The sequence below is a fragment of the Scyliorhinus torazame genome, chromosome 1, assembly GCF_047496885.1.
Source record: "Scyliorhinus torazame isolate Kashiwa2021f chromosome 1, sScyTor2.1, whole genome shotgun sequence".
NCBI classification, from domain to species: Eukaryota; Metazoa; Chordata; class Chondrichthyes; order Carcharhiniformes; family Scyliorhinidae; genus Scyliorhinus; species Scyliorhinus torazame.
The window spans coordinates 247265061-247291286 of record NC_092707.1 but is presented as its reverse complement, the minus strand read 5'-3'; the positions used below and the strand labels follow the sequence as shown (position 1 = coordinate 247291286).

Here is a 26226-nt window from a genome sequence, read left to right as displayed (position 1 = left end):
TTTCAAAGTAGAAGTCCCGTTCCTCACGTGTGACCCACAGACGGGCTGGGTACAACATCCCAAACTTCACCCTCTTCTTAAAGAGGGCCGTTTTTGCCCGATTAAACCCAGCTCGCCTCTTGGCCAAATCCGTGCCCAGGTCCTGATAAATGCGCAGCTCACAATTCTCCCACTTGCTGCTCCGTTCTTTCTTGACCCACAGCAAAATGTGTTCCTTGTCCAGGAATTGGCGCAATCGCATCGCCCTCAATGGCTCGTTCGTTCGGGCTCTGTGCGCTCTATCCACTTCCAGGGGCCGAGGGAACGCCTCAGCCCCCATCAACTTCTCCAACATGTCCGTCACATAAGCCCTTGCATCCGATCCCTCACTGCCTTCAGGGAGGCCAACAATTCTAAGATTCTGCCTCCTGGACCTGTTCTCCAGGTACTCCAACTTCTCCTGCATTCTTTTCTGGCAGTCAGTCATCATCTCCACCTTGGTCTACAGCACCGGTTATGTATTCCTCGTGCTCGGACACCTTTTTCTCCACCTCCTGGATTGCTCTTCCGTGGGTCTCTTGATTCTGCTCAACTTGATCAATCGAAGCCTTGATCGGGTCCAGCATGCCCTTCTCCAGCTTGGCGAAGCAATCTTTGAAAAACTTCACCAGCTTCTCAGTCAACCACTGTACCGTCTCTCCGCGACCCTTTCCCGCGTTGCCAGCTCTGCTTGCGTCTTCCTTATAGGACTTTGTCATCTCACACAGCCACTTCTGGTCCAATTCTCCATACACTGGAGGGGGATTTCTCTTCATTGTCTCACTCTTCACCGATTTATCCCATAAAATCCGGAAAAAAGCAGGGAAAAAAGGTCCAAATGTACGTCACAGGCGGGAGCTATCAAATGTGCGACCTACTCCTCCATGGCCGCCATCGGACATCCCGCACAAAGTATACTCAAGGGTAGACTTCTTTGCAGTGGGAAAATCGGTGCTTCCAGAAATAGTAAGGGCTGAATACTCCACGATAGTAATCTCCAACCACACTCCGCATTACATGGTTGGGAGGTTGGAGACGGGTCATGCCCCGCATGAAGGCTGGACATGGACCTCGTGGCCGACAAGATCTTCTACCAGAAAACATCAATTAGGTGGATTGGCCATGATAAATTGCCCTTCGTGTCCAAAATTGCCCTTGGTGTTGGGTGGGGTTACTGGGTTATGGGGATAGGGTGGCGGTGTTGACCTTGGGTAGGCTGCTCTTTCCAAGAGCCGGTGCAGACTCGATGGGCCGAATGGCCTCCTTCTGCACTGTAAATTCTATGATAAAAAAGCTCTATGATCACAGGCCATGGGCGAGTATGTTACTAATAACCAGAATGAGGAAGTCTCACCTTCCACCTTCCAGTTCTGGGAAGCACTGAAGGCTGTGATTAGGGGAGATTATAGCCCACAAGGTGTGTAGCGACAGGGAAGAGAGGGAGGCCAGGCAACTATTGATCAACTCCATTCTGGAGGTCGACAGAAAGTACTCCGAGGCCCCGACCGTAGAGCTTCAAGCGGAGAGGAGAAAGCTACAAATGGACTTTAACCTGCTATCCACCAGGAAAGCAGTGCACCAACTCCGCCAGACACGGGGACCTTCAATGAACATGGAGAAAAGGCTGGCCGCCTACTGGCTCACCAGCTGAGAAATGGCACAGGAAGCCATTTAGCCCATGCATTGGATCGATGGTGCCGCTCTGCGGAGCAATCTAAATGGTCCCACTCCTCCCCTGCACTGCAGGTTTATTTTCTTCAAGTGATCTTCCAATTTCATTTTGAAATTCTTGAATATTTTTATTTTCAGTAGGGTTGCCAACCCTCCAGGATTGGCATGAAGTCTCCAGGAATTGAAAATCAATCTCCAGGAGACTGATGAGGGAAACACTGGAGTAAAATAAACTGGACATTAAAAAGATTTGATTTGTAATTTTCTTTGAATATTTCTCTTTACCAGATATAAAAGTATTGAAAATATGAAAAGGCTGTTTTACTGACTGTCAATCATCATCCAATTGGGTAATGAGTCTTTCTTTTCCAATTGGCATAGGAAAGCAATAAGTCATAAGGATGAATGTGTTATCCAACGATGGCTGGCACATGGGGGTGGCGGGGGCAAGTCATGCCATGAGAACTCCAGGAATACAGTTGGCAACCCAAGTAGGCAGTGAGTTAGGTAATTTGGACATTCTGAATTCTCCCTAGTGTACCCGAACAGGCGCCGGAATGTGGCGACTAGGGGATTTTCACAGTAACTTCATTGCAATGTAAGCCTACTTGTGACAATAAAGATGATTAAATTAAAAATTCCAGATTACCACTGTGTATAAGAAATTCTTTACATCCCCTGCAGCACTTGTCCCAAATCTAAAATCACGCCCTCGAGTCCTCGTATTACCATTCATAGAACATAGAACAGTACAGGTTCTTCAGCCCATGATGTTGTGCCGACCATTTATCCTAATCTAAGATCAACCTAACCTACACCCCTTCAATTTACTGCTGTCCATGTGCCTAAGAGTCTCTTAAATGTCCCTAATGACTCTGACTCCACCACCTCTGCTGGCAGTGCATTCCACACACCCACCACTCTCTGTGTAAAGAACCGACCTCTGACATCTCCCCTATACCTTCCTCCAATCACCTTAAAATTATGTCCCCTTGTGACAGCCATTTCCACCCTGGGGAAAAGTCTCTGGCTATCCACTCTGTCCATGCCTCTCATCACCTTGTACACCTCTATCAAGTCACCTCTCTGCCTTCTTCGTTCCAGTGAGAAAAGCCCCAGCTCCCTCAACCTTTCTTCATAAGACATATCCTCCAGTCCAGGCAGCATCCTGGTTAATCTCTTCTGTACCCTCCACAAAGCATCCGCATCCTTCCTATAATGAGGCAACCAGATCTGGACACAATATTCCAAGTGTGGACTAACTAGGGTTTTATAAAGCTGCAGCAAAACCTTGCGGCTCTTCAATGGGAAGTGTTTGTCTACCTTATCTAAGCCTGTCATAATCTTGTATTCCTCTATCAAATATCTCCATAATCTCCTTTGCTCACAGGAAATAAAATTCTGACGTTTCCAAGTTAACCTTGAAACTAAAATCCCCCTTTCCTGGAACCATTCTGGTAAATCTCTTCTGCACCTTCTCACAGACCCTTACATCCTTCCTAAAATGTGATGACCAGAATTTGAATGCAATATTCTAGCTGGGGCCTAACCAGAGCTTTATAAAGGTTCATCATAACGTCCCCGCTTTAGTACGCAATGCCTCTATGAAATCCCAAATTGTACATGCTTTGCTAACCACTCTCTTGATATGTTCTGAAACCTTCAGATATCGTTGCACATGCACCTCAAGTCTCTGTTACTGCACACTCTTTAGAACTGTGCCATTAAGTCGACATTGCCCCAACATCCCTTCTACCAAAATGTATTAGCTCATACTTCTCCATATTAAATTCCACCTGCATATTCTACTAGTCTATGCCATGTTACAGATTTGTATCATCCTCAATATTTGCCACTCCACCAAGTTTGGTATCATCAGCAAATTTTGAAATGTACTCATTCCAAGATCAGTCATTTACACATAGCAGGTAAAAAAGTGGTAACCCTGACCCAACACACACCGTCTACCATCCTTCAGTTTGAAAAATAACCATGACTTTTTTTTTGTCCAAAAAAACTATTTTTTAAAAACCTGGTGGACAGTGACCCTCCTATTCCAGGAGCCTGTTTTGTTAGCCAGCTTTATCATGGAGTACTTCATTGAGCACTTTCTTTAAATCCAAATGGACATCATCACATTCCATTCATTACCCTTCTGTTACTTTACCGAAGAATTCAATTAGATTTATTTAAGTATGTTCTGCCATTAACAAATGTGTGCTGGCCATCCTTAATTAAGTTGAAACACTCCCAAGTGCCTGTTGATTTCCCCCCCCAATTATTATTTCTAAAGCTTTACCCACCATTAACGTTAAACTAACTGCCATGTGATTGCTAGAACTGTCCTTGCACCCCGTCTTGGATAAGGGCGTCACATTTGCAACTCTCTAGACACCTCGTCCCATATCTAGGGAAAATTATGGCAAACCCTTCTGCTCTCACCACCCCCACTTCCCTTCAGCAATCTCAAATTCAAGCCATTTGGATCAGGTGACTTATCTACTCTAAGTGCAGCCAGTCTTTCAAGTACCTCCTCCCTTTCAATTTTTACCCTACCCATCGTTTCGACTGGTATTTTGTTACATTCCTCTTCCTTGGTATACACCAATACAAAGGGCTCTCACAATTATTCATGTATTTACTTTGTTTGGCCCCATGTTCTGCAGTGTAACCAATCACTGTTTGTCGATGTACCATTTGTCAATGTTCTCTGTTGATTATTCTTTTTGTCTACTATGTACGTTTCCTCGGCTGCAGAAAAATACTTTTCAATGTACTTCGGTACATGTGACAATAAATCAGATCAAATCAAATCAAACCTTGTCCTCCACCTCTCAGCGAATATCACTTCCTCTGTCCCTAATAGGACCCACTACAGCTCTTGTTACATTCCGACTATTGAAATACCCCAAGATGATTTTTGGGTCCTCTTTAAACCAACTGCCAATCTATTTTCTTATTCCCATCTTGCCAGTCTGATTTTCCTCTTCACTTCCTCCCAATCTATTGCATTTGATCTGATTCTCACTTGAAGGATGCACCTGACATGCAGCATTGACTTTTTAAAAATTCTATTTCCCTCGCCATCCAAACAGCTATCCATTGATTTGATCTGGGGCTCTTTCAAGATTTGTGATTGGAACCAGTTTCTAGCATGATGCTTTTTAAACTTGCACAAAGATTGTGGAAACTTGGGGTGGGATTTTCCATGAAACCCCGGCGGGGGCGGCATGGTAGCACAGTGGCTAGCACTGTTGCTTCACTCTGGGTCACTGTCCATGTAGAGTTTGCACATTCTCCCCGTGTTTGCGTGGGTTTCGCCCCTACAACCCAAAAGATGTTCAGGGTAGGTGGATTGGCCATGCTAAATTGCCCCTTAATTGGAAAAAGTGAATTGGGTACTCTAAATGTATTTTAAAAAAGCACTGTTGCTTCACAGTGCCAGGGTCCCAGGTTCGATTCCAGGCTTGGGTCAGTCTGTGTGGAGTCTGCATGTTCTCCCCGTGACTGCATGGGTTTCCTCTGGGTGCTCCGGTTTCCTCCCACAAGTCCCGAAAGACGTGCTGTTAGGTAATTTGGAAATTCTGAATTTTCCCTCTGTGTACCCGAACAGGTGCCGGAATGTGGCGACTAGGAGATTTTCACAGTAACTTCACTGGAGTGCAAATGTAAGCCTACTTGTGAGAACAAAGATTTTTTTTAAACTAGCCCCGTCGTTGTCGAAAGAGTTTCCCATTGAATGCACCACTCACCACCGGGAAAGGCATGTTGGGGGTACACTGTCAGCGGGAGCAGAAAATCCCACCAGCGTGAATGGTCGGAAGATTCTAGCCATGATCTGTATTGCATGCAAATTGTGCCCAAACTTTTTAAACCTGGTTCTTATTTAGTAGATTTGAAGTAAATTGCAGTGGAAAAAAACAGCACAGCCTAGTGGAAATTGTTGTCCAGAGTCTTTACATGGGCCTGAACTTCTATGGAGTGGCAATCGGAGACAGATTGCCACTCCACTCCTACTTTGTTACATTCAAATTTTCTTAATCTTGGCTCGCCTAACATTCTGATCAAGGCTGGATGAGAACTGTGCAGGACAGAGCACTCCTGGGGCCTTTTGTTGAGGGCCTCAGAGTCGGATGATCCAGCCACTTTGAAGCGGGTGTCGACAGGATCAGCGGTCAGACTGTGTTTGGTAGGGGGCATCAGGCAGTTGGCAGGGGTGTAGTTGGTGTGAGTCCCGGGGGCTGAGGAGGGTGAGAAGTCCCCTGGATGTTCAGGGGAGGTGGTGGAGTCCCTTGGGAGTTTTGGGGAGCCAGGGGCGAGTCAATAAGGTAGTTACCCAGAAGTTAGAAGTGGTTTTAATTCTTCTAACTTTATCTGGGTAACGTTTGATGTAAGAGGCAGTCGGAACCATTCAAAGTTTGCTATTTAAATCAGCTTTTCAGATGGTTCACAAAGCAGGGTAATTGTCCATGAAAAGTATGCACTTCTCATGGGCAATTGCCATGTGAAGCTTACCAGGAAACATCCAGAGGGAGTGGGTCCTCAGCGCATCTTTGGTTATCCCCGTTACACAGCATGGAGATTGGAAGTTACAGCCTATTATGTATATATTGCCCTGTATCCGCACTGATTAGACATTGAAGTAAAACAAAATCTCATTAATAAGAGTGAAAGGTATCTGAACTATAAGAAGTTGAACTAGCAAACTATAGTATTAAAATGAACCATGAAGTTTAATACTGTCCAGAACGCATTATTATGCTGGAAAGGGGCATGCTAAATACAACTGGATGCATGTTTTTTTCTCTTAGAAACAGAAAATTCTTGAACTGCTCTAAAAGATGACTCAAGTGACTTTGAAGGTTCCTTTTGCTGTTCTAAAATTTAACATATAAAAGAGAAACATTCTTATTCCTGAAATAAAGATCAGCAAGAACAGATGCATAAAAATGAAAACGCTAAGAACAGCTTTTAAACATATTTAATATACAGATTTCATTTTTTAAATATAAATTAAAAAGAAAAACAAAAATCTGACACCTGGAAATTTAACATAACGATTTAAAAATAAAACCCAATTACACACAAAAGTTAGGCAAATGCAAAACCTCCCATTGCGAAGCATTCTAGGATTTACATACCAGTTGAAAAAAAAGACTTTGAATTTCCATAAAAATAATTGTTCCAGGAAAGAAACAAAATATCCTGGTGCAATACATTAAAAATGTCAGTCTAATACACTCTGGACCAAAGAAAGGCAAAAACAATTTTATTTAATTATTGTGTACATTTTTCTGGCTCCTATTTTGTAAGTCAATTGTTGCTTTGCCATTACTTACTTGCTCCCATTCTGAATATTACTTCTCAGTGTAATCAATATAAGGAAAAGACAGCAATTATTATACTTAATTGCAAGATGAATACTGTTACTCCTAACATAGAATACAAAGTTCTACAGACATGGTTAAAGTATACAGGTCATATTAGATGTGCCAAGAAAGATTACCATTTATTTGTTCTTGAATCTGGTCAACTTCACTTAATGTCGACATATAATCATAGCTGAAAATAACCATGCCATTAAAACAAATGCATTATATATATACATATATATATAGACACAAACACACACACACAATTTAACCATTGATATGTACATTTTATGTTTATAGCTGAAAGGCTTGTGTTCTGATGCATATAACCAGAAATACAATTTTCCTGCCTCCCCTGTTCAAATTGAAAAAGATTAACAATAGAATCAGTTCAAAAAGTCAGAAAGGAAAATTGAGACATAATAAAAAGGCACATTTGGCAGCTACTGAAACTGGCAAGTGTCTGCCATAAACAGTACAGGGCACATCACTAAACAATCAACCATCTAGGAAGTTCCAAACCAAATCAGAGTAAATAAAATTTCCTTTGCATTAAAGTTCACCAGTTTTGGTGCTGTGACTTGCAGAAATTGCTTCTTTTATGTAGGAAGGTTCATTCAGTTTGCTATTTCTCAAGAGGGATATGGAAAAATTATGAGTAAATGAAGGTGAGGTACAAATCATCCATCATCTGGTTGAATGATGGACAAAGGGTGGAGAGGCTGAATGGCCCATTCTGTTCCTACTTCTTTACAAATTATATTATGAAAGTCAATGCACTTTTAAGGAGACACATAGTTGGACTTACTTTTTTTAAATAAATTACACTTTGCCGCCTTATTCCTGTATTATGTGGTCAATGCCAATGAGTACAAAATTTGAAAGAAAATAAAGTTGTACAGAAAAACACCTATTATTTCTGCACAGTCTGCTAAAACTACACCAAATCTGAACTTTGAAGTTATAGACATTTACCATGCTGACATGTTCTGAAAATAATTTTCCTTGATTTAATTTGAAGTCTACATTAGACATACAGACAGAGATCCTGCCTCATTTGTCAACTGCAGTTATGACAACAACCATGGATTCCAGCGCGTAGACAGCCAAGTTTGCATAATTAGGGAATATATTTTTCAAGTGCTTTCTTTCATTTGCTGAACCACAACTAATTGACATTAACAGCACAAACAGAAATGCACATTAGTAATTGTGTTTTCCAACTGGTATGTAACCCTGAAACTGAAATTGACTTATCCGCAAGCTTTTACTGCCCACATATTTTTCACTGAAGTTTTCCTTTGAACATCATTAAAATATTTCAAGTTTAGCTTTCTGTGCATTCACTGCCTTTCACAGTGACATCAATTTTTCAACTCAAACACCATGCTTATAATTCACATGTGGTTAAGTGTTTTGCCAGTCTTAAAAGATCCAATAAACACTCGATGGGATTAAGAGAAAAATAATTGGCAAAGAGACACAACAAAGTTTGATCCAATGACAATATACAACGGTTTCTCAATGACACTGGCATTTACGAAGCTAAAAATACCTCTTAAATAATGTCCAAAACTAATGGGTTAATGGGCTTAAATATACTTTTGCGATGCAGCACTTTTTATATCATGCTCACAAAGGTTAAGCAGTTGTAAGACTTGTTTAACTCACTGATTATAATTGCATAAATATCAAATTTGTCACAAAAGACATCTTGTATTTTACTCCCAACCCTCCCGGATCCCTCCTGCATTTTTCAAATTTTCAAATAAAGGAAAACATCAGAAGCTGAAGTCTTCTTCCTTACAAAAAATGTATTTAATGCCAATTATGCCTTTTTTCAGGACTAAACATTGTAAAAATACCCACAAGAGTTTATATATTGGCAGCCCTATCAATAGATTAACTGAAACGGTGTCGCCAAGATATGTCAAAGTGCTTAAAATGGTCTGCTGAAATTATAGCATTTTAATATTGTTTGGCTGTCCCATAGATGAAGTATTTTGAATAAAGCATGATAACATGAAGTTATTTAGGTACAGTAGATTTAACAGTGCTTGGTGAACTTATTTATTCTAGTGACAATAAAGTGATTTATTTTAAAATTAGCATGCAGAGGTGTAATTGTTCAAATCACAAATGTAAGATACTGGAATGAAGACTCGCAGATAATCCAAATCATAACATCAGTACATTATGAACCAACAGGCTTTTTCTATTGCTCAGATCTGTAGCTATGAACACCAGAGTTCAGATTGTGCACTTATCTTCAATGTGTCAAAGGTTTGCCATCAAGTCATGTACTACATCTATGATTTCTCATATAAAATTTTTAGTAGGCTCTAACTAAAAGCCTTACATCCCTGGCTCGTGATCTTGGATGGTTTTAATACTTTTGGGAAAACAAGAGCATGATTTAGTGATATATTCAGATCATGTGAAAGGTTTTTAAGTAATTGCAGGCAAATAACTTACAGATGTGACAAAAAGGTCTGAATAATAATCAAACTATCTACCATCATGAAAAATGAAGAATTTTTACTAAATGATAAAGCAGTGTGTTTTGAAAATGCTGTGATACAATACAGACAAGCCAATGAAAGAGATGGTTTGAGGCGGGGGGGAGCAGTGGTTGTCACTGAACTAGTAATCCAGCGATTAATATTCTGGGAACCCGGGCTTAAATTTCACCATGGCAAATGGTGGAATTTGAATTCAATATTGGAGAGCAGAGCCGGGAGGATAAAAGAGCGAGACTGAGCGCGGAGCTTGGAGGTTGAAAGACGGAGACTGAGAGTGAAGTGCTAGCTTGGAGTTTAGAGCTCCTGAGGTAACTTCAGGATTCAAGAAATGCGGGGTAATTGGAAGCAGCTGATTGGGTAAGTACGGTTGGGTAAATATTTACTACTTTTACTGCTTATAGATGGTATGTTGCCTCCCTGGTGCAGCATGGCTGCAGGACATTCTGGATGGGGAGGATTAACGACCAGGGTCATGGTACACATTGGTATAAGCGACATAGGGACGAGGTCCTAAAAGCAAGGCCTCAAAAGGTAGTGATCTAGGGATTACAACCAGTGCCACATGTTAGTCAAAGCACAAATAGCAGGGTACATCAGATGAATACGTGGCTGAAGAGATGGTGCGAGGTGGATGGGGGGTCCAGTTTCCTGGGACATTGGGGCTGGTTCTGGGAATGTGGGACCAGTACAAACTGGATGGATTACATCTGAGCAGCATCGGCACTAATGTCCTAGTGAGAGTATTTGCTGGAGAGGTTGGGGAAGGTTCAAACTAAAATGGCAGGGGGATGGGAACCTATGCAAGGAGTCAGAGGAGGGCAAAACACAGACAAGAACAAAAGACAGAAAGAAAATAAGAAAAGTGAAAGGCAAGAAAATCAAGGGCCAGAATCAAACAGGGCCACAGTGAAAAATAATGGGAACCGGATAAGGTATGTTAAAACAACATTGTGCGATGAGAAAGGAATAATTGGCAATCGAGTTGTGCGAGGCCCCTTGGGGTGAGCGACCATTATATGCTGGAATTCTTCATCAAGATAGAGAGTGACGTAGTTGATTCTGAAATTAGGGTTCTGAATCTAAATAAAGGAAACTCCGATGTTGGCTATGATGGATTAAGGAATGTTAATTAAAGGGTTGACGATGGATTGGCAATGGCAAACATTCAAAAGCTCTTGGTTCAACTGCAAGAAGTGTTCATTCCTCTCAGGCGCAAAAGTAAAACAGGAAAAGTGGCCAAACCATGGTTTGAAAGGAAAATTTGAGATAGTATTAGATTCAAGGAAGAGTCCTACAAATTGTCCAAAAAAACAGACCAGAGGATTGGGAGCAGTTTAGAATTCAGCAGAGGACCAAGGAATTGAGTAAGAGGAGGAAAATGGAGTACGAGAATAAGCTCGCAGGGATCATAAAAACTGACTGCAAAAGCTTCTATAAGTATGCAAAGAGTAAAAGATTGGTGAAGACAAAGTACAGTCAGAAACAGAGGACTTTACAATTGGGAACAAAGGCTTACCAACTAAATATATACTTTGATTCTGTCTTCACAAAGGAGGACACAAATAACGCACCAGAAATGTTGGGGAATACAGGGTTTAGTGAGAGGGAGGAACTAGAGGAAATCAGTATTAATAGGGAAACGATGTTGGGGAAGTTGATGAGTTTGAAAGCCAATAAATCTCCAAGGCAAGATAATCTACACCCCAGAGTACTGAAGGAAGTGGCCCTGGAAATAGATGCATTGATGGGCATCTTCCAAGATTCTCTCAACTCTGGAACAGTTCCTACGGATTGGAGGGTAACTAATGGAACCCCACCATTTAAAAATGGAGGTAGAAAGAAAACAGGGAATTATAGACAAGTCAGCTTTATGTCGCTAGTGGGGAAAATGTGAGTGTCCAGTATAGATTTAATAACAGAGCACTTGAAAAACAGTGGTAGAATTGGACAAAGTCAGATGGATTTACAAAAGGGAGATAATGCTTGTCAAGTCTACTGGAATTCTTTGAGAACGTAATGAGTAGAGTAGTTGAGGGGGAGCCAGTTGATGTGATTTATTTGAACTTTCAGAAGGCTTTCGACAAAGTCCCACGTAAGAGATAGAGTGTAAAATTAAAGTGCATGGGATTAGGGTAGCGCATTGAGAGGGATAGAAAACTAGTTGGCAGACAAAAAACATACAGGAATAGACGGGTCTTTTACCAAATGGCAGGCAGTGACTAGTGGAGTGTCGCAGGGATCAGCGCTAGGACCCCAGCTAGTTACAAAATATATATATACACACACACAAATGATTTTGATGAGGGAACTAAATGTAATATCTCCAAATTTACAGATGACACAAAGCTGGGTGGAAGGGTGAGCTGAAAGGAGGATGCAGACAGAGATGCTTCAGTGTGATTTGCACAAGTTGAGTGAGTGGGCAAATGCATGACAAATGCAATATAATGTGAATAAATGTGAGGTTATTCACTTTGTTAGCGAAACAAGAAGACAGATTATCTGAATGGCTGTAGATTGAGAGGGGAATGTGCAACGAGACCTGGGTGTCCTTGTACAGTAGTCACTGAAAGTAAGCATGCAGGTGCAGCAGGCGGTAAAGAAGGCAAATGGTACTTTGGCCTTCATAGCAAGAAGATTCAAGTACAGAAGCAAGGATGTCTTGCTGCAATTATACAGGGCCTTTGTGAGACCATACCTCAAGTATTGTGTGTAGTTTTGGTCTCCTTATCTGAGGAATGATGTGCTTGCTATAGAGGGAGTGCAGCGAAGGTTTACCAGACTGATTTCTGGTATGGCAGGACTGACGTTATGAGGAGAGATTGAGTCGGGTAAGATTGTATTAACTGGAGTTAAGAAGAATGAGGGGGGGGGGGGGTCTCATAGAAACTATAAAATTCTAATAGGTCGAGAAAGGGTAGACGCAGGAAGAATGTTCCTGATGGCTGGGAGTCCAGAGACAGAGGTCACAGTCTAAGGTTACAGGGTAAACCATTTAGGACTGGAGACTTCCAGTGGAGGCCATGGAGTGAGTGGTTGCACATTTGGTGGCTCCCGCTCGAGGTGGATTTTTTTGGTCCTTCCTCTCCCGAATTGTGTGTGTTTGAGGGCAAAGGGTGCATGAGTGCCCAGGAATGTAAGAGACTGGTGGTTACTGTAAGAGGTCAGGTGGATTGTCCATGATAAATTGCCCTTAGTGTCCAAAATTGCCCTTGGTGTTGGGTGGGGTTACTGGGTTATGGGGATAGGGTGGAAGTGTTGACCTTGGGTAGGGTGCTCTTTCCAAGAGCTGGTGCTGACTCGATGGGCCAAATGGCCTCCTTCTGCACTGTAAATTCTATGGCTCATCGGGCGAGGAGTGTCACGAGGTAGAGCTAGCAACCGGAGCAAGGAAGTTTTTGTGGTGTGACACAGGAGAAGATGGCGGAGAGCAACGGGGCAGCGCTGCCTGCCCAGTGATCGATGGAGCAGCTGGTGGAATTTCTCAATGGCAAATTTGAACAGCAGAGGAAGGAGGCCTCAAAGAACCTGGCCACAGTGGTGGAGCGGCTTAGGGCAGCGATCAAGAGGGTGGAGCAGAGCAGGAGGCTCAGAGCCTGGCGACCCAAAAGGTGGAAGAGTTGGTGGTGGAACATGAGGATCGGTTGACCTCGTTGGAGGAGGAGATGTGGATGGTGTTGAGCAACCAGATAAGTCTGAGGGAAAATCTGGAGGACTTTGAGAATCGCTGCAGGAGGCAAAATCTGTGGACTGTGGGGACGCCCAAAGGCATTGAAGGTGCAGAGGTCACCAAGTATGTGGCGAGCATGCTGGAGAAGCTGATGGGGGAGGGGGCATTTGGCTAGCCTCTCAAGGTGGATCGAGCACACAGGGCGCCGAGGAGGTGGCGACAGGTGAGGCAGTAGCCGAGGGCGATGGTGGTTAGGCTGCATCGATTTTTGGATTAGAAGGTTCAGAGGTGGGTGAGGCAGACCAAGATGTGTACCTGGGAGGGCAGTGAGCTGCAGATTTATCAGGGCCTGCATCCGGAGCTGGCCAAGCGGAGGGCCGGGTATAACAAGATAAAGGCTGCCTTTACAGGAAGGAGGTGAAGTTCGGAGTTTTGTACCCGCCCACTTGGTAACACACCAAAATCAACAATGTTATTTTGACTCGCCATAGGAGGCGATGGACTTTCGACCATGGACTGGCAGGAGTGTGATGACATTGAACTGTGGAGTGGAGTTGTTTATATTGTGGGGCGCATTCGGTGGGTGGATTGGGGCAACATACAACGGGGAAGTGATGATGTGTGTGTCTTCTGTTTTTCTTTTTTTTGCTGGTGGTGGGGAGGGGTGGATTGGATTGGATGAGGGATAGCCAGGGGCCCCAGGAGGGGGTCACCATGCCAACTGGGTGAGCTAGTTAACAGGAGTGAAGTAGAGGGTTGTCAGGAGGAAGGTGTGGGGAGGGGAGAATGGGCTGTTTTTTTGTTTGGGTGTGGGAGAGGGGAAGGTTGCTGATATGGACGTGGTTGGTGTGGTGCAGTTGGGAAGGGAAGAATGATGCCGGACAGTTTGGGGTGGGCCTGGAAGAGCTGGCTTAAAAAGGGGTATGGCTGAGCGGCAGGGGAGGGAGGGGCGAGGATTCCCCCGACCAGGCTGGTTACTTGGAACGTCCGAGGGTTGAATGGGCCAGTTAAGCGGTCACGTGTTTTCACGCACTTGAGGAGTTTGAAGGCGGGTGTTGTGCAGTGGCAGGACTTGAACCTGGGTCCCCAGAGCAGTACTCTGGGTCTCTGGTTAAGTAGTCCAGTGACAATACCACTATGCCACTGCCTCCCCTGGATCGGAAGTACTCGGTAGTGCCAGAGCAGGGGTTGTTGAAGGAGAGACAGGGGCTCCAGATGGAGTTTGGGTTAATATCCATGGGGAAGGCGGTGGGGCAATTCTGGAGGGCCAGAGGAGCAGTGTATGAGTATGGGGAAAAGGCAAGTAGGATGCTGGCCCACCAGTTGAGGAAGCACGCAGCGGCGAGGGAGATTGGTAGGGTGGTGCCGAACCCAGAGATGGTAAATGGGGTATTTGAGGCCTTCTACAGAAGGCTGTACGAGTCGGAGCCGCCTAATTGCGGGGTGGGGGGGGGGATGAGGTGGTTCCTGGATGGGTTGGAGTTCTCTAGGGTGGAGGATGCAGGGATTGGGAGCCCCAATTCGGCTGAGGGAGGTTATGGACAGCTTTGGGGCAATTCAGGCAGGGAAAGCCCAGGGGCCAGGTGGGTTGCCAGTGGAGTTTTACAAGAGTTTTGGTGCAGAGTTGTAGGCCCTGTTAGTGAGGATGTACAATGAGGCGACGGGTAGGGGGAGCTGCTCCCACATTGTCGCAACCGTCCAATTCGCTGATTTTGAAGAAAGATAATAACCTGGAGCAGTGTGGGCCGAACCGCCCAATATCGTTGCTTAATGTTGATGCGAAGTTTTGAGTGAAGGTGTTAATGCCGCAGATAGAGGATTGCATGCCGGGAGTGATAGGGGAGGACGAGACGGGATTTGTGAAGGGGCGGCAGTTCTCGGCGAATGTACGCAAGCTGCTGAATGTTATTATGATTCCCTCGGAGGGGCAGGAGACGGAAGTGGCAGTGGTAATGGATGCGGAGATGGCTTTTGATCGGGTGGAGTGGACGTATTTGTTGGAGGTGCTGGGTCAGTTTGGGTTTGGCTAGGCTTTTGTGGTTGGTTTTATCTGCTGTACAGGGTGCCGATGGCTAGTGTCCGAATGAACAGGACAGGTTCGGGATAATTTGGGCTGCATCGGGGGACGAGGTAGGGGTGCCCGCTCGCCCCGTTGCTCTTCGCTTTGGTGATAGAGCCACTGGCAATGGCACTTAGGGCGTCGAGGGGTTGAAAGGGATGGAACGGGAGGGCGGAGCTCAGAGTCTCGCTGTATTGTGTGGATGCTCTTTTGTTATATGTCTCGGACCTGGTAGGCAGCTTTGAAAGGATCACGGAGATCTTGAGGGAATTTGGCCGGTTTTTGGAGTATAAATTAAAAACATGGGAAAGAGTGAGGTGTACCCGATTCATGCTAGAGGGCAGGAGAGAAGGTTTGGGGAATTGCTGTCCTGGTTGTGGGGGCGAGTTTTCGGTATTTAGGAATCCAGGTGGCTCGAAGTTGGGCGCATGGCTGGTGGAGGGAATGAAGGCAGATTTCAAAAGGTGGGATGTGTTGCCACTGTCACTGGCTGGGCGTGTCCAGACGGTTAAAATGTCGGTGCAGTCCTGGTTCTTGTTCATGTTTCAGAACCCCCCATCTTTGTCGCCAAGTCCTTTTTTAAGGAAGGTAAATGGGATAATATGGGGGGTTGCCTGGGTGGGGAAGTCCCCGCAGGAGAGGAGGATGTTTATTTTGGTGGTGGGGGGCCTGCCGTTGCCAGGTTTGATGACTTATTTCTGGGTGGCGAACATCGCAATGGAGGTGGGGTCGGTTTGGGGGCAAATGGAGGCTGTGTCGTTTAGGGGTCGAGTTTCAGGGCACTACTGTTGACACCTCTCCGTTTTCACCATTCTCGTACTCGGCGAGCCCAGTGGTGGTTTCAGCGTTGCATGTGGAGCCAGTGCAGACAGCATTTTGGGTTACAAGACATGTCGTTGTGGGCGGTGATATGTGACAATCACAGGTTTGCGCTGGCGGGGCTGGATGCAAGGTTCCGGGGGTGGCAGCAGATGGGGATAGAGTAGTTTAAGGACTTGGTTATAGAGGGCAAGTTTACAGGTTTGGAGGAGTTGGAGGAAACGTATGAGCTGCCCAAAGGGAATGGTTTCAGATCCCAGCAGGTGAGGGATTTTGGGAGGAGAGGTGCCATCCTTCCTGGGGCTGCTGCCTCCGGTGTTGCAAGACAAGCTGTTGTCGGAGGATGATACGGGGGAGGGGAGCGTGTCAGACATCTACAGCGAGTTGATGGAGAGGAAAGTTGCTCTGGTGGAGTAGATCAAGTGTAAATGGGAGGAGGAGTTGGGCAGGGAGCTGCGGACCAGGACGTGGAAAGAGGCATTGCGGAGGATGAACGTATTTTCTTAATGTGAGAGATAAAGCCTCATCCAGTTTAAGGTGGTGCATAGGGCCCACATGACAGTTGCGAGGATGAGCCTGTTTTTTTGCAGGGGTGAAGGATAGGTGGGGTTAGTGTACGGGGCGGCCCGTGAATCACATTCACATGTTCTGGGCATGTCTGAGGGTGATGGGATTCTGGCGGGGGGTCTTAGATGTGATGTCAGAGTTCTGTGTGTGGAGGTAGCACTGTGTCGGTGATATTTGGCTTGCTGAAAGGTCCGGGAGTCCAGGTGGGGAGAAATGCCGATGTACTGGCCTTTGCCTCCCTCGTAGCCCAGAGATGGATCTTGTTGTGCTGGCGGGACTCAGAACCTCCAAAGGCGGGTGTATGGGTGAGTGACTGGCAGAATCCCTGCGTTTGGATGTCAAGTTCGCTTTGCAGGGGTTGGAGGAGGGGTTCACCTGGAGGTGGAAACTGTTCATTGATTTCTTCAAGGTGAATTGAGGAGTCGGCGAGGTGGGGGCATGGGTGGGAGATAAGGGGGAAAAATTAATGCGGTGGGGTGTGTTGTGATCAGGGGAATGGTAGTGGCCTGCGTTTTCTGTTATGTTGATGTTTGGTCTTCTGAGATTTTTATGTACACATTTAAATGCTTTGAATAAAAATATATTTTTTAAAACCCCATTTAGGATTGAGAGGAGAAATTTATTCACCCAGAGCATGGTGAGCCTGTGGAAATCACTCCCACAGAAAGCAATTGAGGCCAAAAGATTGTATGTTTTCAAGAAGGAGTTAGATATAGCTCTTGGGCTAAAGGGATCAAATGATATGGGGGGAAAGCGGGAACAGGTTACTGAGTTAATGAACAGTGGTGCAGGCTTGAAGGGCCGAATGGCCTACTCATGCTCCTATTTTCTATGTTTCCATGTAAGAGGGTCTCTGTGTGGAGCGATGCCTGAAAAAAACGTTCTTACTGGTAAAACTTCTTTTTGATGCTATTGAAACAATCACTCCATTATTAACAAAAAATTACTGGTTTGCACTGTGATTTAACCAGCATATGGTCATCTGTTCATTCTAATGTACTTGTCACATAGCTTTTGGAACTTTATAGATCAAGGATAAACTTCATCATATTATTTTATAATACTGTGCTGGTGTTATGTACTCTACAGTCCATGTAAATCTGCTTTCGAGTCAATAACCACCCCATTCAAGATCTATTTGTGAATTCAACATTGCCCCCTTTTTCTAAAAACAGGTCACTAAAAATTATTCAACAGTCCCATTTACATTAAGCCTCAAGTTAGTTCAATACCACTTGGCCCCTACAAATTTGAGTGCAGTTTGTTCACTTTGCTAAATACGTGACTCAAATTAGCAAATAATATGTATGGGGTATTCAGCTAAGGCTCAAATCTTCTTTACGTCAATATCCTTTGACAATTTAACCTGGCATAAGGTACAGAAACATGGGGTTGTCTGAATAAATAGTTTAGCTTTGTCATATACAGTGAAAAAATGCGACCCAACAGATTATTTTGTATCAAACCCAAATTTTCACTTCCAGATTACGCCATTCCATTGTATATTATTCTTAAAAGTGCAGTTTCTGAATACATTCTGCAAGGAACTTCAGACAGTGCACTGATGTTATGACATGGGTTATCGCTAAAATGCACATTTAAGAGTGTGATATAATATCAAGAACTCATTGAAGATGTAAATGCAGAGATCACAAATTTCCACATTTTGCTGCATCTGGGTTAAATTCACTTTTTTAGAAACAGTAATAAAATCAAATGAACGTGTTCTCCTTTGTCTAATGAAGATGGGTGCTACATTCTCATTGAAGGGTCTCTCTAGTAGGACTGGGTCTTGAATCAGTCTCCATAAAGAATATGCCTCTTTGGTGTAGCAGGTACCCATATTTCAACAAACAAAATGTTTTACAGTTACTGCGCAGAGCAAATATTTCCTTAATTGTTTAGGTACCGAAATTGCATTTCCAGACGTCCCCTTTTTGATACACGTAAAAGTATTTAAACAAGGCATGATCGCAGGAAACATCAATCCTGTTTTTAGGTTGGAGATGCAAACCACGTTTTCCTCTCATGGACCTTTTCCCAGCTGGTTGATATTGTATCCGCCCTTTGTCATCAATGTGAGTTCACCATTGGTACAGCAAACTGACAACTGCATTTTCAGTTACTGGCAAAGTCAATATGGTTACATTTTTAGGTGCAACTATTCAGTTTGTTTCCCATTGCCTGAATGCAAATTGATGGAAACTCTGGTCCATGTCAGAAGTGATAAAAACTTACCAAGCCAGGCATTAACAGGATTTTTACAGCTTAAAACATTTTCATTCTCCCATTCTGCAACCTCACAGTGTCCAGGAGCTTGTAGTGTTTAAGGAAGATACATCAGGGCTAAGAGGAGTGGGCATTTTCTAGCATTGGTAGTCCATCTCGATGGAATGATGGATGTGTATGCTCCCTTTTGTAGGTTTTTGGTGGAAGCTTTGGAATTATTTGAGATGTAGAGCTCTGTCTTGGTGGAACAGGTGGTCCAGCAATGGTACCAACATCAACATCTTGAGACAAAGGAGGTGATGGCAAATGCCTACGAGTTCCAAGTGGCGAAGGTGTTTGAGGAGGAGGTGGAGTAAAAGGTGTAGGAGAGTTGGGGAAAAAAGTGTTGGGATGCTCCGTTTTTCGACCCAAGGGTGGAGGCTGCAGGGGCAGAGGTGAGCCTGGAAATACATCTGGTGTTCGTACGGGCTCTCGGGGTGGCAAACTGGGAGGACTGTCAGGAGGTTCTGATATGGATGACCTCTCTGATAATGGGTATCGAGGTGAGTAAACCTTAGCTGTGGGTTGACGGGGTGGAATAGCAGGCGGACTGTCCAAATGTTTTGACTTGATCTGAAACAGACAAAAGCAAGTCTGTTAAAACAAATCACCAACTAAATAGCCATGACGAGTCTGCACCGGCCCTTGGAAAGAGCACCCTATTTAAGTCCACACCTCCACCATATCCCCGTAACCCAGTAACCGCACCTAACCTTTTTGGACACCAAGGACAATTGATCAGGCCAATCCACCTAACCTGCACATCTTTGAACTGTGGGAGGAAACCGGAGGACCCGGAGGAAACCCACGCATACACGGGAAGGACGTGCAGACTCCGCACAGACAATGACCCAAGCTGGGAATCGACCTGGGATCCTGGAGCTGAGGCAACTGTGCTAACCACTATGCTACCGTGCTACCGTTAATTAAAAGGATAACAATAAAAGATACCGGATAAACTTCTGATCAAATTAATTTATTTGGAGAGTCAGCTACTTTCCCCTTTATTTAGCATAACTATTGAAATAGATGTAGGTTGGCAGGACTTTCTAATATTCAATCGATTAAGCCCATTTTAGCCTCAATGAAATGAATATGTGTCCCCATTGACACAAATATCCACACATAATACAACATACTATGAAACAAATATGTTTTTGAATACCTCAATAAAGGAACACAAGAATTCAGAAGAGTTAAAGGTTATTCAGCCTGTCCAGCTGTGCCAGGTGGCCCCTAAAACAAAGAAAAGTACAGCACAGGAACAGGCCCTTCGGCCCTCCAAGCCTGTGCCTATCACGATGCCCTAACTAAAAAAAAAACTCCTGTCCTTACTTGGTCCGTATCCCTCTATTTCCTCCCTATTCATGTATCCATCCAGATGCCTCTTAAATGTTGCTAATGTGCCTGCTTCCACCACATCCTCTGGCAGCGTGTTCCAGACACCCACCACTCTCTGCGTGAAAAACTTACCCCGCACATTTCCCTTGAAGTGTCACCCTCTCACCTTGAATCTGTACCCCCTTGTAATTGACACTTCCACCCTTGGAAAAAAGCTTCTGACTGCCCACCCTGTCTATGCCTCTCATAATTTTGTCGATCTCTATCAGGTCGCCCCCTCAGCCTACATCTTTCCAGTGAAAACAATCATAGTTTATTCAACCTCTCCTCTTAGCCAACACCCTCGATACCAGCAACATCCTGGCAAATCTTCTTTGCACTTTCTCCAAAACTTCCACATCCTTCTGATAATGTTGTGACCAGAACTGCATGCAATACTCTAATTTGGCCTAACCAAGGTTTTATATAGCTGCAACATGATTTCCCAACTCTTGTACTCAATGCAAGCAAGCCATATGCCTTCTTTTTAAAAAATAAATTTAGTGTACCCAATTCATTTTTTTTCCAATGAAGGGGCAATTTAGCGTGGCCAATCCACCTAGCCTGCACATCTTTGGGTTGCAAAGACAGGGAGAATGTGCAAATTCCACACGGACAGTGACCCAGAGCCGGGATCGAACCTGGGACCTCGGCGCTGTGAGGCTGCAGGACTAACCCACTGCGCCGTGCTGCCCGCCATATGCCTTTTTAATCACCTTGGCCACCTGTGCTGCCATTTTTAGGGAACTGTGGACCTGTACGCCCAGATCTCTCTGTATGCTAATGTTCTTAAGGGTTCGGCATTTACAGTATAATTCATACCTAGATTTGATCCTCCAAAATGTATCAACTCGCATTTGTCCGGATTAAACTCCATCTGCCATTTCTGTGCCCAAATCTCCAATCTTTCTGCAGCGGTTGTATCCTGACAATCCTCAGTACTATCAGCAACTCCGCCAATCTTCGTGCCGTCCGCAAACTTAATCAGACCACCCACATTTTCCTCCCGATCATTTATATATATTACAAACAAAGGTCCCAGTACTGATCCCTGTGGAACACCGCTAGCTACAGATCTCCATTCAGAAAAACACCCTTCCACCGCTACTCTGTCTTCTATAACCAAGCCAGTTCTGTATCCATCTAGCCAGCCCGCCCGAATCCCATGTGATTTTAGTTTTTGTACCAGTCTGCCACGTGGGACCTTGTCTAATGCCTTACTAAAATCCATATAAACTACATCCACAGCCCTTCCCTCATCAATTTTCTTTGTCACCTCTTCAAAAAACTCAGTTGGTGAGATGTGATCTTCCCTGTACAAAACCATGCTGCCTGTTACTAACTAGTCCATTTTCCTCCAAATGTGCATTTATCCTGTCCCTCAGTATTTTTTCCAAAAGCTTCCCCACCACTGATGTCAGGCTCACTGGGCTATAATTTGCTGGATTGTCCCTGCTGCCTTTCTTAAACGAGAGAATAACATTGGCTATTCTCCAGTCCTTTGGAGCCTTGCCTGTGATCAAAGAGGATGCAAAGATATCTGTTAAGGCCCCAGCTATTTCTCCCCTTGCCTCCCGCAGTAACCTGGGATAGTACCATCCGGCCCCGGGGGACTAGTCTACCTGAATGCAATTTAGGATACTCAACACTTCCTCCTTTTATATATTGACCTTTTCAAGAGAGTTCACACCCCTATCTCTGACCTCATATCCATCATGTCCTTCTCCCTGGTGAATACCAATACAAAGTACTCATTAAGGATTTCACCCACTTCCTGTGGTTCCACACACAACATCCCTCCATTGTCCTTAAGTGGGTCTACTGTTTCTCTTGCTACCTTCTTGCTCCTAATATATGCATAAAATGCCTTGGGATTCCCCTTGACCATGTTTGCTAAATACACTCCTTGGCCCCTTTTAACCCTCTTAATTCCATGTTTAAGTTCCTTCCTACTTACAATGTACTCCTCAAGGGCTTCATCAGTTTTTAGATGCCTAGACCCATCACATGCTTCCTTTTTCCTTTTGACTAAGCTTACAATTTCCCTTGTCATCCATGTCTCCCGAATCCTGCCATCTCTATCCTTCATTTCTGCGGGGACATGCCTGTCCTGCACTTCAATCAACTAACCTTTAAAAGCCTCCCACATGTCAGACTTGGATTTGCCCTCAAATAGCCGCTCCCAATCCATATTCCCCAGTCACTGTCTAATTTGGATATAATTGGCCTTCGCCCAATTAAGCACCATCCCCCACGGGCCACTCTTGTCCTTATCCATGACTACCTGAAATCTTAAGGAATTATGGTTGTTAAGACCAAAATGCATCTCCACTGAAACATCAATCACCTGGCCAGTTTCATTCCCCAATACCAAGTCTGGTATGGCCCCCTCCCTGGTTGGATCGTCAACATACTGTGTCAAAAAGCCCTCCTGGACACATCTAACAAATTGCTCTCCATTCGAGCCCCTGTATGTAAGGGATTCCCAGTCAGTCTGGGGGAAGTTAAAATCGCCCATCACAACTACCCTTCTTTTTTCACACCTTTTCAGTGTTTGAGTACACAACTGCCCTTCTATCTCCTGCGGGCTGTTGGGAGGTCTACAGTACACTCCCAACATTGGAAGGATCTTGTAGTGAGGCATTATGGGTGGAGCTCAGGAATAAGAAGGGTGAAATCACAACGTTGGGAGTGTATTATAGACCTCCCAAAAGCCCGTAGGAGACAGAGGGGCAGTTGTGTCATCAGAAACTGAAAAGGTGTGAAAAAAGCAGGGTAGCTGTGTTGGGCGATTTTAACTTCCCCATATTGACTGGAAATCCCTTACAGCCAGGGGCTCAAATGGAGAGCAATTTGTTAGATGAGTCCAGGAGGCTTTTTGACACAGTACTATCTCTCTGATCCAAGCCTCATTAGCATGTGGCATGGGGAATAATCCTGAGATTACTACCCTAGAGGTCCTGTATTTTGGCTCCTGACCTAACTCCCTGAATTGGCTTTCCAGGACCTCTTCCCTCTGCCTGCCTATGTCATGACTACCAATGTGGTCAATGACACCTGTCTGTTTACTCTCCTTTTTCAGGATGCTCTGTAGCCGTTCAGAGACATCCTGAACCCTGGCACCAGGGAGGCAACACACCATCCTAAAGTCCCGTTTGCGGCCACAGAAACGTCTGTCTGTGCCCCTGACTATCGAGTCTCCTACTACTATCACTCGCTTGGACTTAACTCGACCCTGCTTTACAGCAGAACCAGTTGTTATGCCACAGGCCTGGCTGCTGCTAGTATCTTCCCCCGAGAGGCTATCCCCCCAAAAGTATCCAAAACGGTATGCCTGTTTGAGAGGGGAATAACCACAGGAGGCTCGTGCCTTACCTGCTTGTTTCTGCTGCCGGTCACCCATCTACCTGTCTGTACCTGTGTGTGACCACCTCCTGACTTTAGGATGTGACCTGATCATAAAAGCTGCTGCCCGAGTTAAGTCCTCATGGCTTATTCATCATGAAGGGTACTCTGCACTGTTTGACAATTTCATGGTGATGCAGAAATTGCTGTGCAGTTTTGTTTTCAAGTAGCTTCACTGGATACTATATTATGTAACTCTTGTGCACGCAGACACACACATAAAAATTGGCTGTTAAGGTACAGTCTGAGTTGTATATTTCTCCAATTATCAAATGTAATGATTAACCTATGAAAAGATGCCTTTTGCAGGTTGGGCCTGGTATGCATGATTATCAGTTAAAAAAGGAGTTAAGTTAAACAAGTCTGGACATTGGTTGATAAAATTCAATGCTTGTGATCCCAAATCAGGAACTTTAATACTGTGGGTAAATATTTTGGACGGCACGGGAGCACAGTGGTTAGCACTGTTGCTTCACACGCCAGGGTCCTTGGTTCAATTCCCGCTTGGGTCACTGTTTGTATGGAGTCTGCACTTTCTCCCCGTGTCTGCTTGGGTTTCCTCCGAGTGCTCCGGTTTCCTCCCACGATTAATAATAAAGATTATCATTATTCGCAGATGGCACAAAAATAGGTGGAACAGTAAACTGCAATGAGGAAGCGTCAACTGGCCTCCTGGCCCAGCGATTCCGTGGCCCACAGGGTGCCACCACGGCGGCGGAGTGCTCCATGCAGCGCCAGCGCCGATACGCGGCCATGCATTGGCGGTCGCGGGTCCACGCAAGTGCGTGGCGGCCGGCCGCGGGTCCGCACATGCATGGTGGAGCCACACAGCGGGCCGGGCCGGAAGAAGGTAGGCCCCCCCCTGATCCTCCTCCCCCCCCCCCCCCGATCCTCCTCCCCCCCCCACCCGATCCTCCTCTCCTCCCCCCCCCCCCACCCGATCCTCCTCTCCTCCCCCCCCCCCCCCCCCCCCACCCGATCCTCCTCTCCTCCCCGCCCCCGATCCCCCTCCCCCCCCAACAACCAGGATCAGGTGGAGAATCTCTTTTGATGTCGAAATTAGTGGCGCCACCTGTTTGCCACAGGTTTTGTATGCTCCGCCCCCTCCAAAATGGCATCATCGCGTCACACGCTGTTGGGACGTCCTTCGCACGTCACCTGAAGGCCCTCCTCCGATGCTCCATCCCTGATGGACCAAGTTCCCGACCGTGCGGTTGACGTGTGGTCTCAGCGGTCAGGAACCTGGCGTGGCAGCTGCGGACTGTGTTCAGCGCCGCCATAGTCGGGCGGCAGCCGTGCTATCGGCCGGGGGCTTCCGCTAGGGCTGGAGGGACTGGTGTAGGGTGGCCAGAGGGGCCATGTTTGAATAAGCTATGTTTAACAGCGCGACAGCTGCAGGTCGCTGTCGTGCGCATGCATGGTCATGGACCCGGCCATTCTCCAGTCGTTTTTATCGTGGGGGCCAGGAGTTTAATGCGGCGTGGCTGCTATCCCCTCACCGGTCGCAAGATCGGAGGGCACCACCGATTTTTTTGACATAAAATGTCACAGATCCTCCACACTTACAGTCAAAAACGGTGAATCCAACCCACGATGTCTGAAAAAGGATATGCATTTTACTTTCTCTTACCCTTCATTTTAGGTTTGAACTGCTTTTCTGTGAGGAATAATTAAAACGGCAAAATATTATCTTGGAATATGTGATTCATAATACAAACACTAAACCTTATAAATACTCAACCAGCCAGGCAGCATGTCCAATGATAAAAAATAAATGGCTGAACGTTTCGGGTCAATGGCCTTCCGTCACAGCTATCAGGTGCTGCTTGATCTGCTGACTATTTCCAGTATTGTCTGTTTTAAATTCAGGTACTTTGCACCTGGGGGTCGGTTAGCTCAATTATCCTGTCCTCACTTAATATTGACATAAATTCAAATTCAATGCACCAGGGGCTGCTGGATAATGATTAAGAACAGGAAAACTAGATGATTTTCTTCCCTCCCTTGCCTGGGGCAAGAAAACTTTAGTCTCCCAAACACTGCCTTGACTCAGGATAGACTGGGTAAGCGACCGTGCCGTGGGTCCCAAAGGTTGACCAGTTGACAAAAGCGGATCCTGGGAATAAAATCTTTTGATGGTTTACCTTGGATGGGGAAGATTCTGCTGGAGCAGATTCAGGTCGTCTACGAGGTGGAACAGGAGGGGGGATGTGAGCTTCATCGACACTTTTATTGCAGCTCATTATTGAAGAGATCGATGCTGGCCCTGTAATAAAGAACAATGCAGTTTTGCTAACAATAGTAGGCATCAAAGTATTATTCATATCACACTAAACGCTGTAAGGTGCCAATTAATTCTATTAGCAAGTTCCAAAGCTGCCTTGAACATTTACTATCAAGTGATTAAGAACTGCGTTCACATTCTAACACATGCATTGAATTAGGGCAACCTGCATTTCAGATTTCACTACAAAA

At 45.1% G+C, this 26226-nt stretch overlaps 1 protein-coding gene across 3 annotated transcripts in view; it reads right to left on the bottom strand.

Moving 5' to 3' along the window:
• Nucleotides 1–6654: 6654 nt before the first annotated feature.
• The window catches only part of LOC140420246 (son of sevenless homolog 1-like), a 450340-nt gene continuing 430768 nt past the window's right edge, over nt 6655–26226 (bottom strand). For 2 of the 3 annotated variants that reach the window (XM_072504285.1, XM_072504288.1), the window contains 2 exons: nt 25896–26017; nt 6655–19539 (listed from right to left, as the gene is read on the bottom strand). In XM_072504285.1, coding sequence (XP_072360386.1) covers nt 19045–19539; nt 25896–26017 — 617 coding nt within the window. In that variant the 3' untranslated portion in view covers nt 6655–19044. Of the gene's footprint in view, nt 19540–25369; nt 25409–25895; nt 26018–26226 lie in introns of those variants that run through there. The other variant, XM_072504295.1, reaches the window with a different exon arrangement.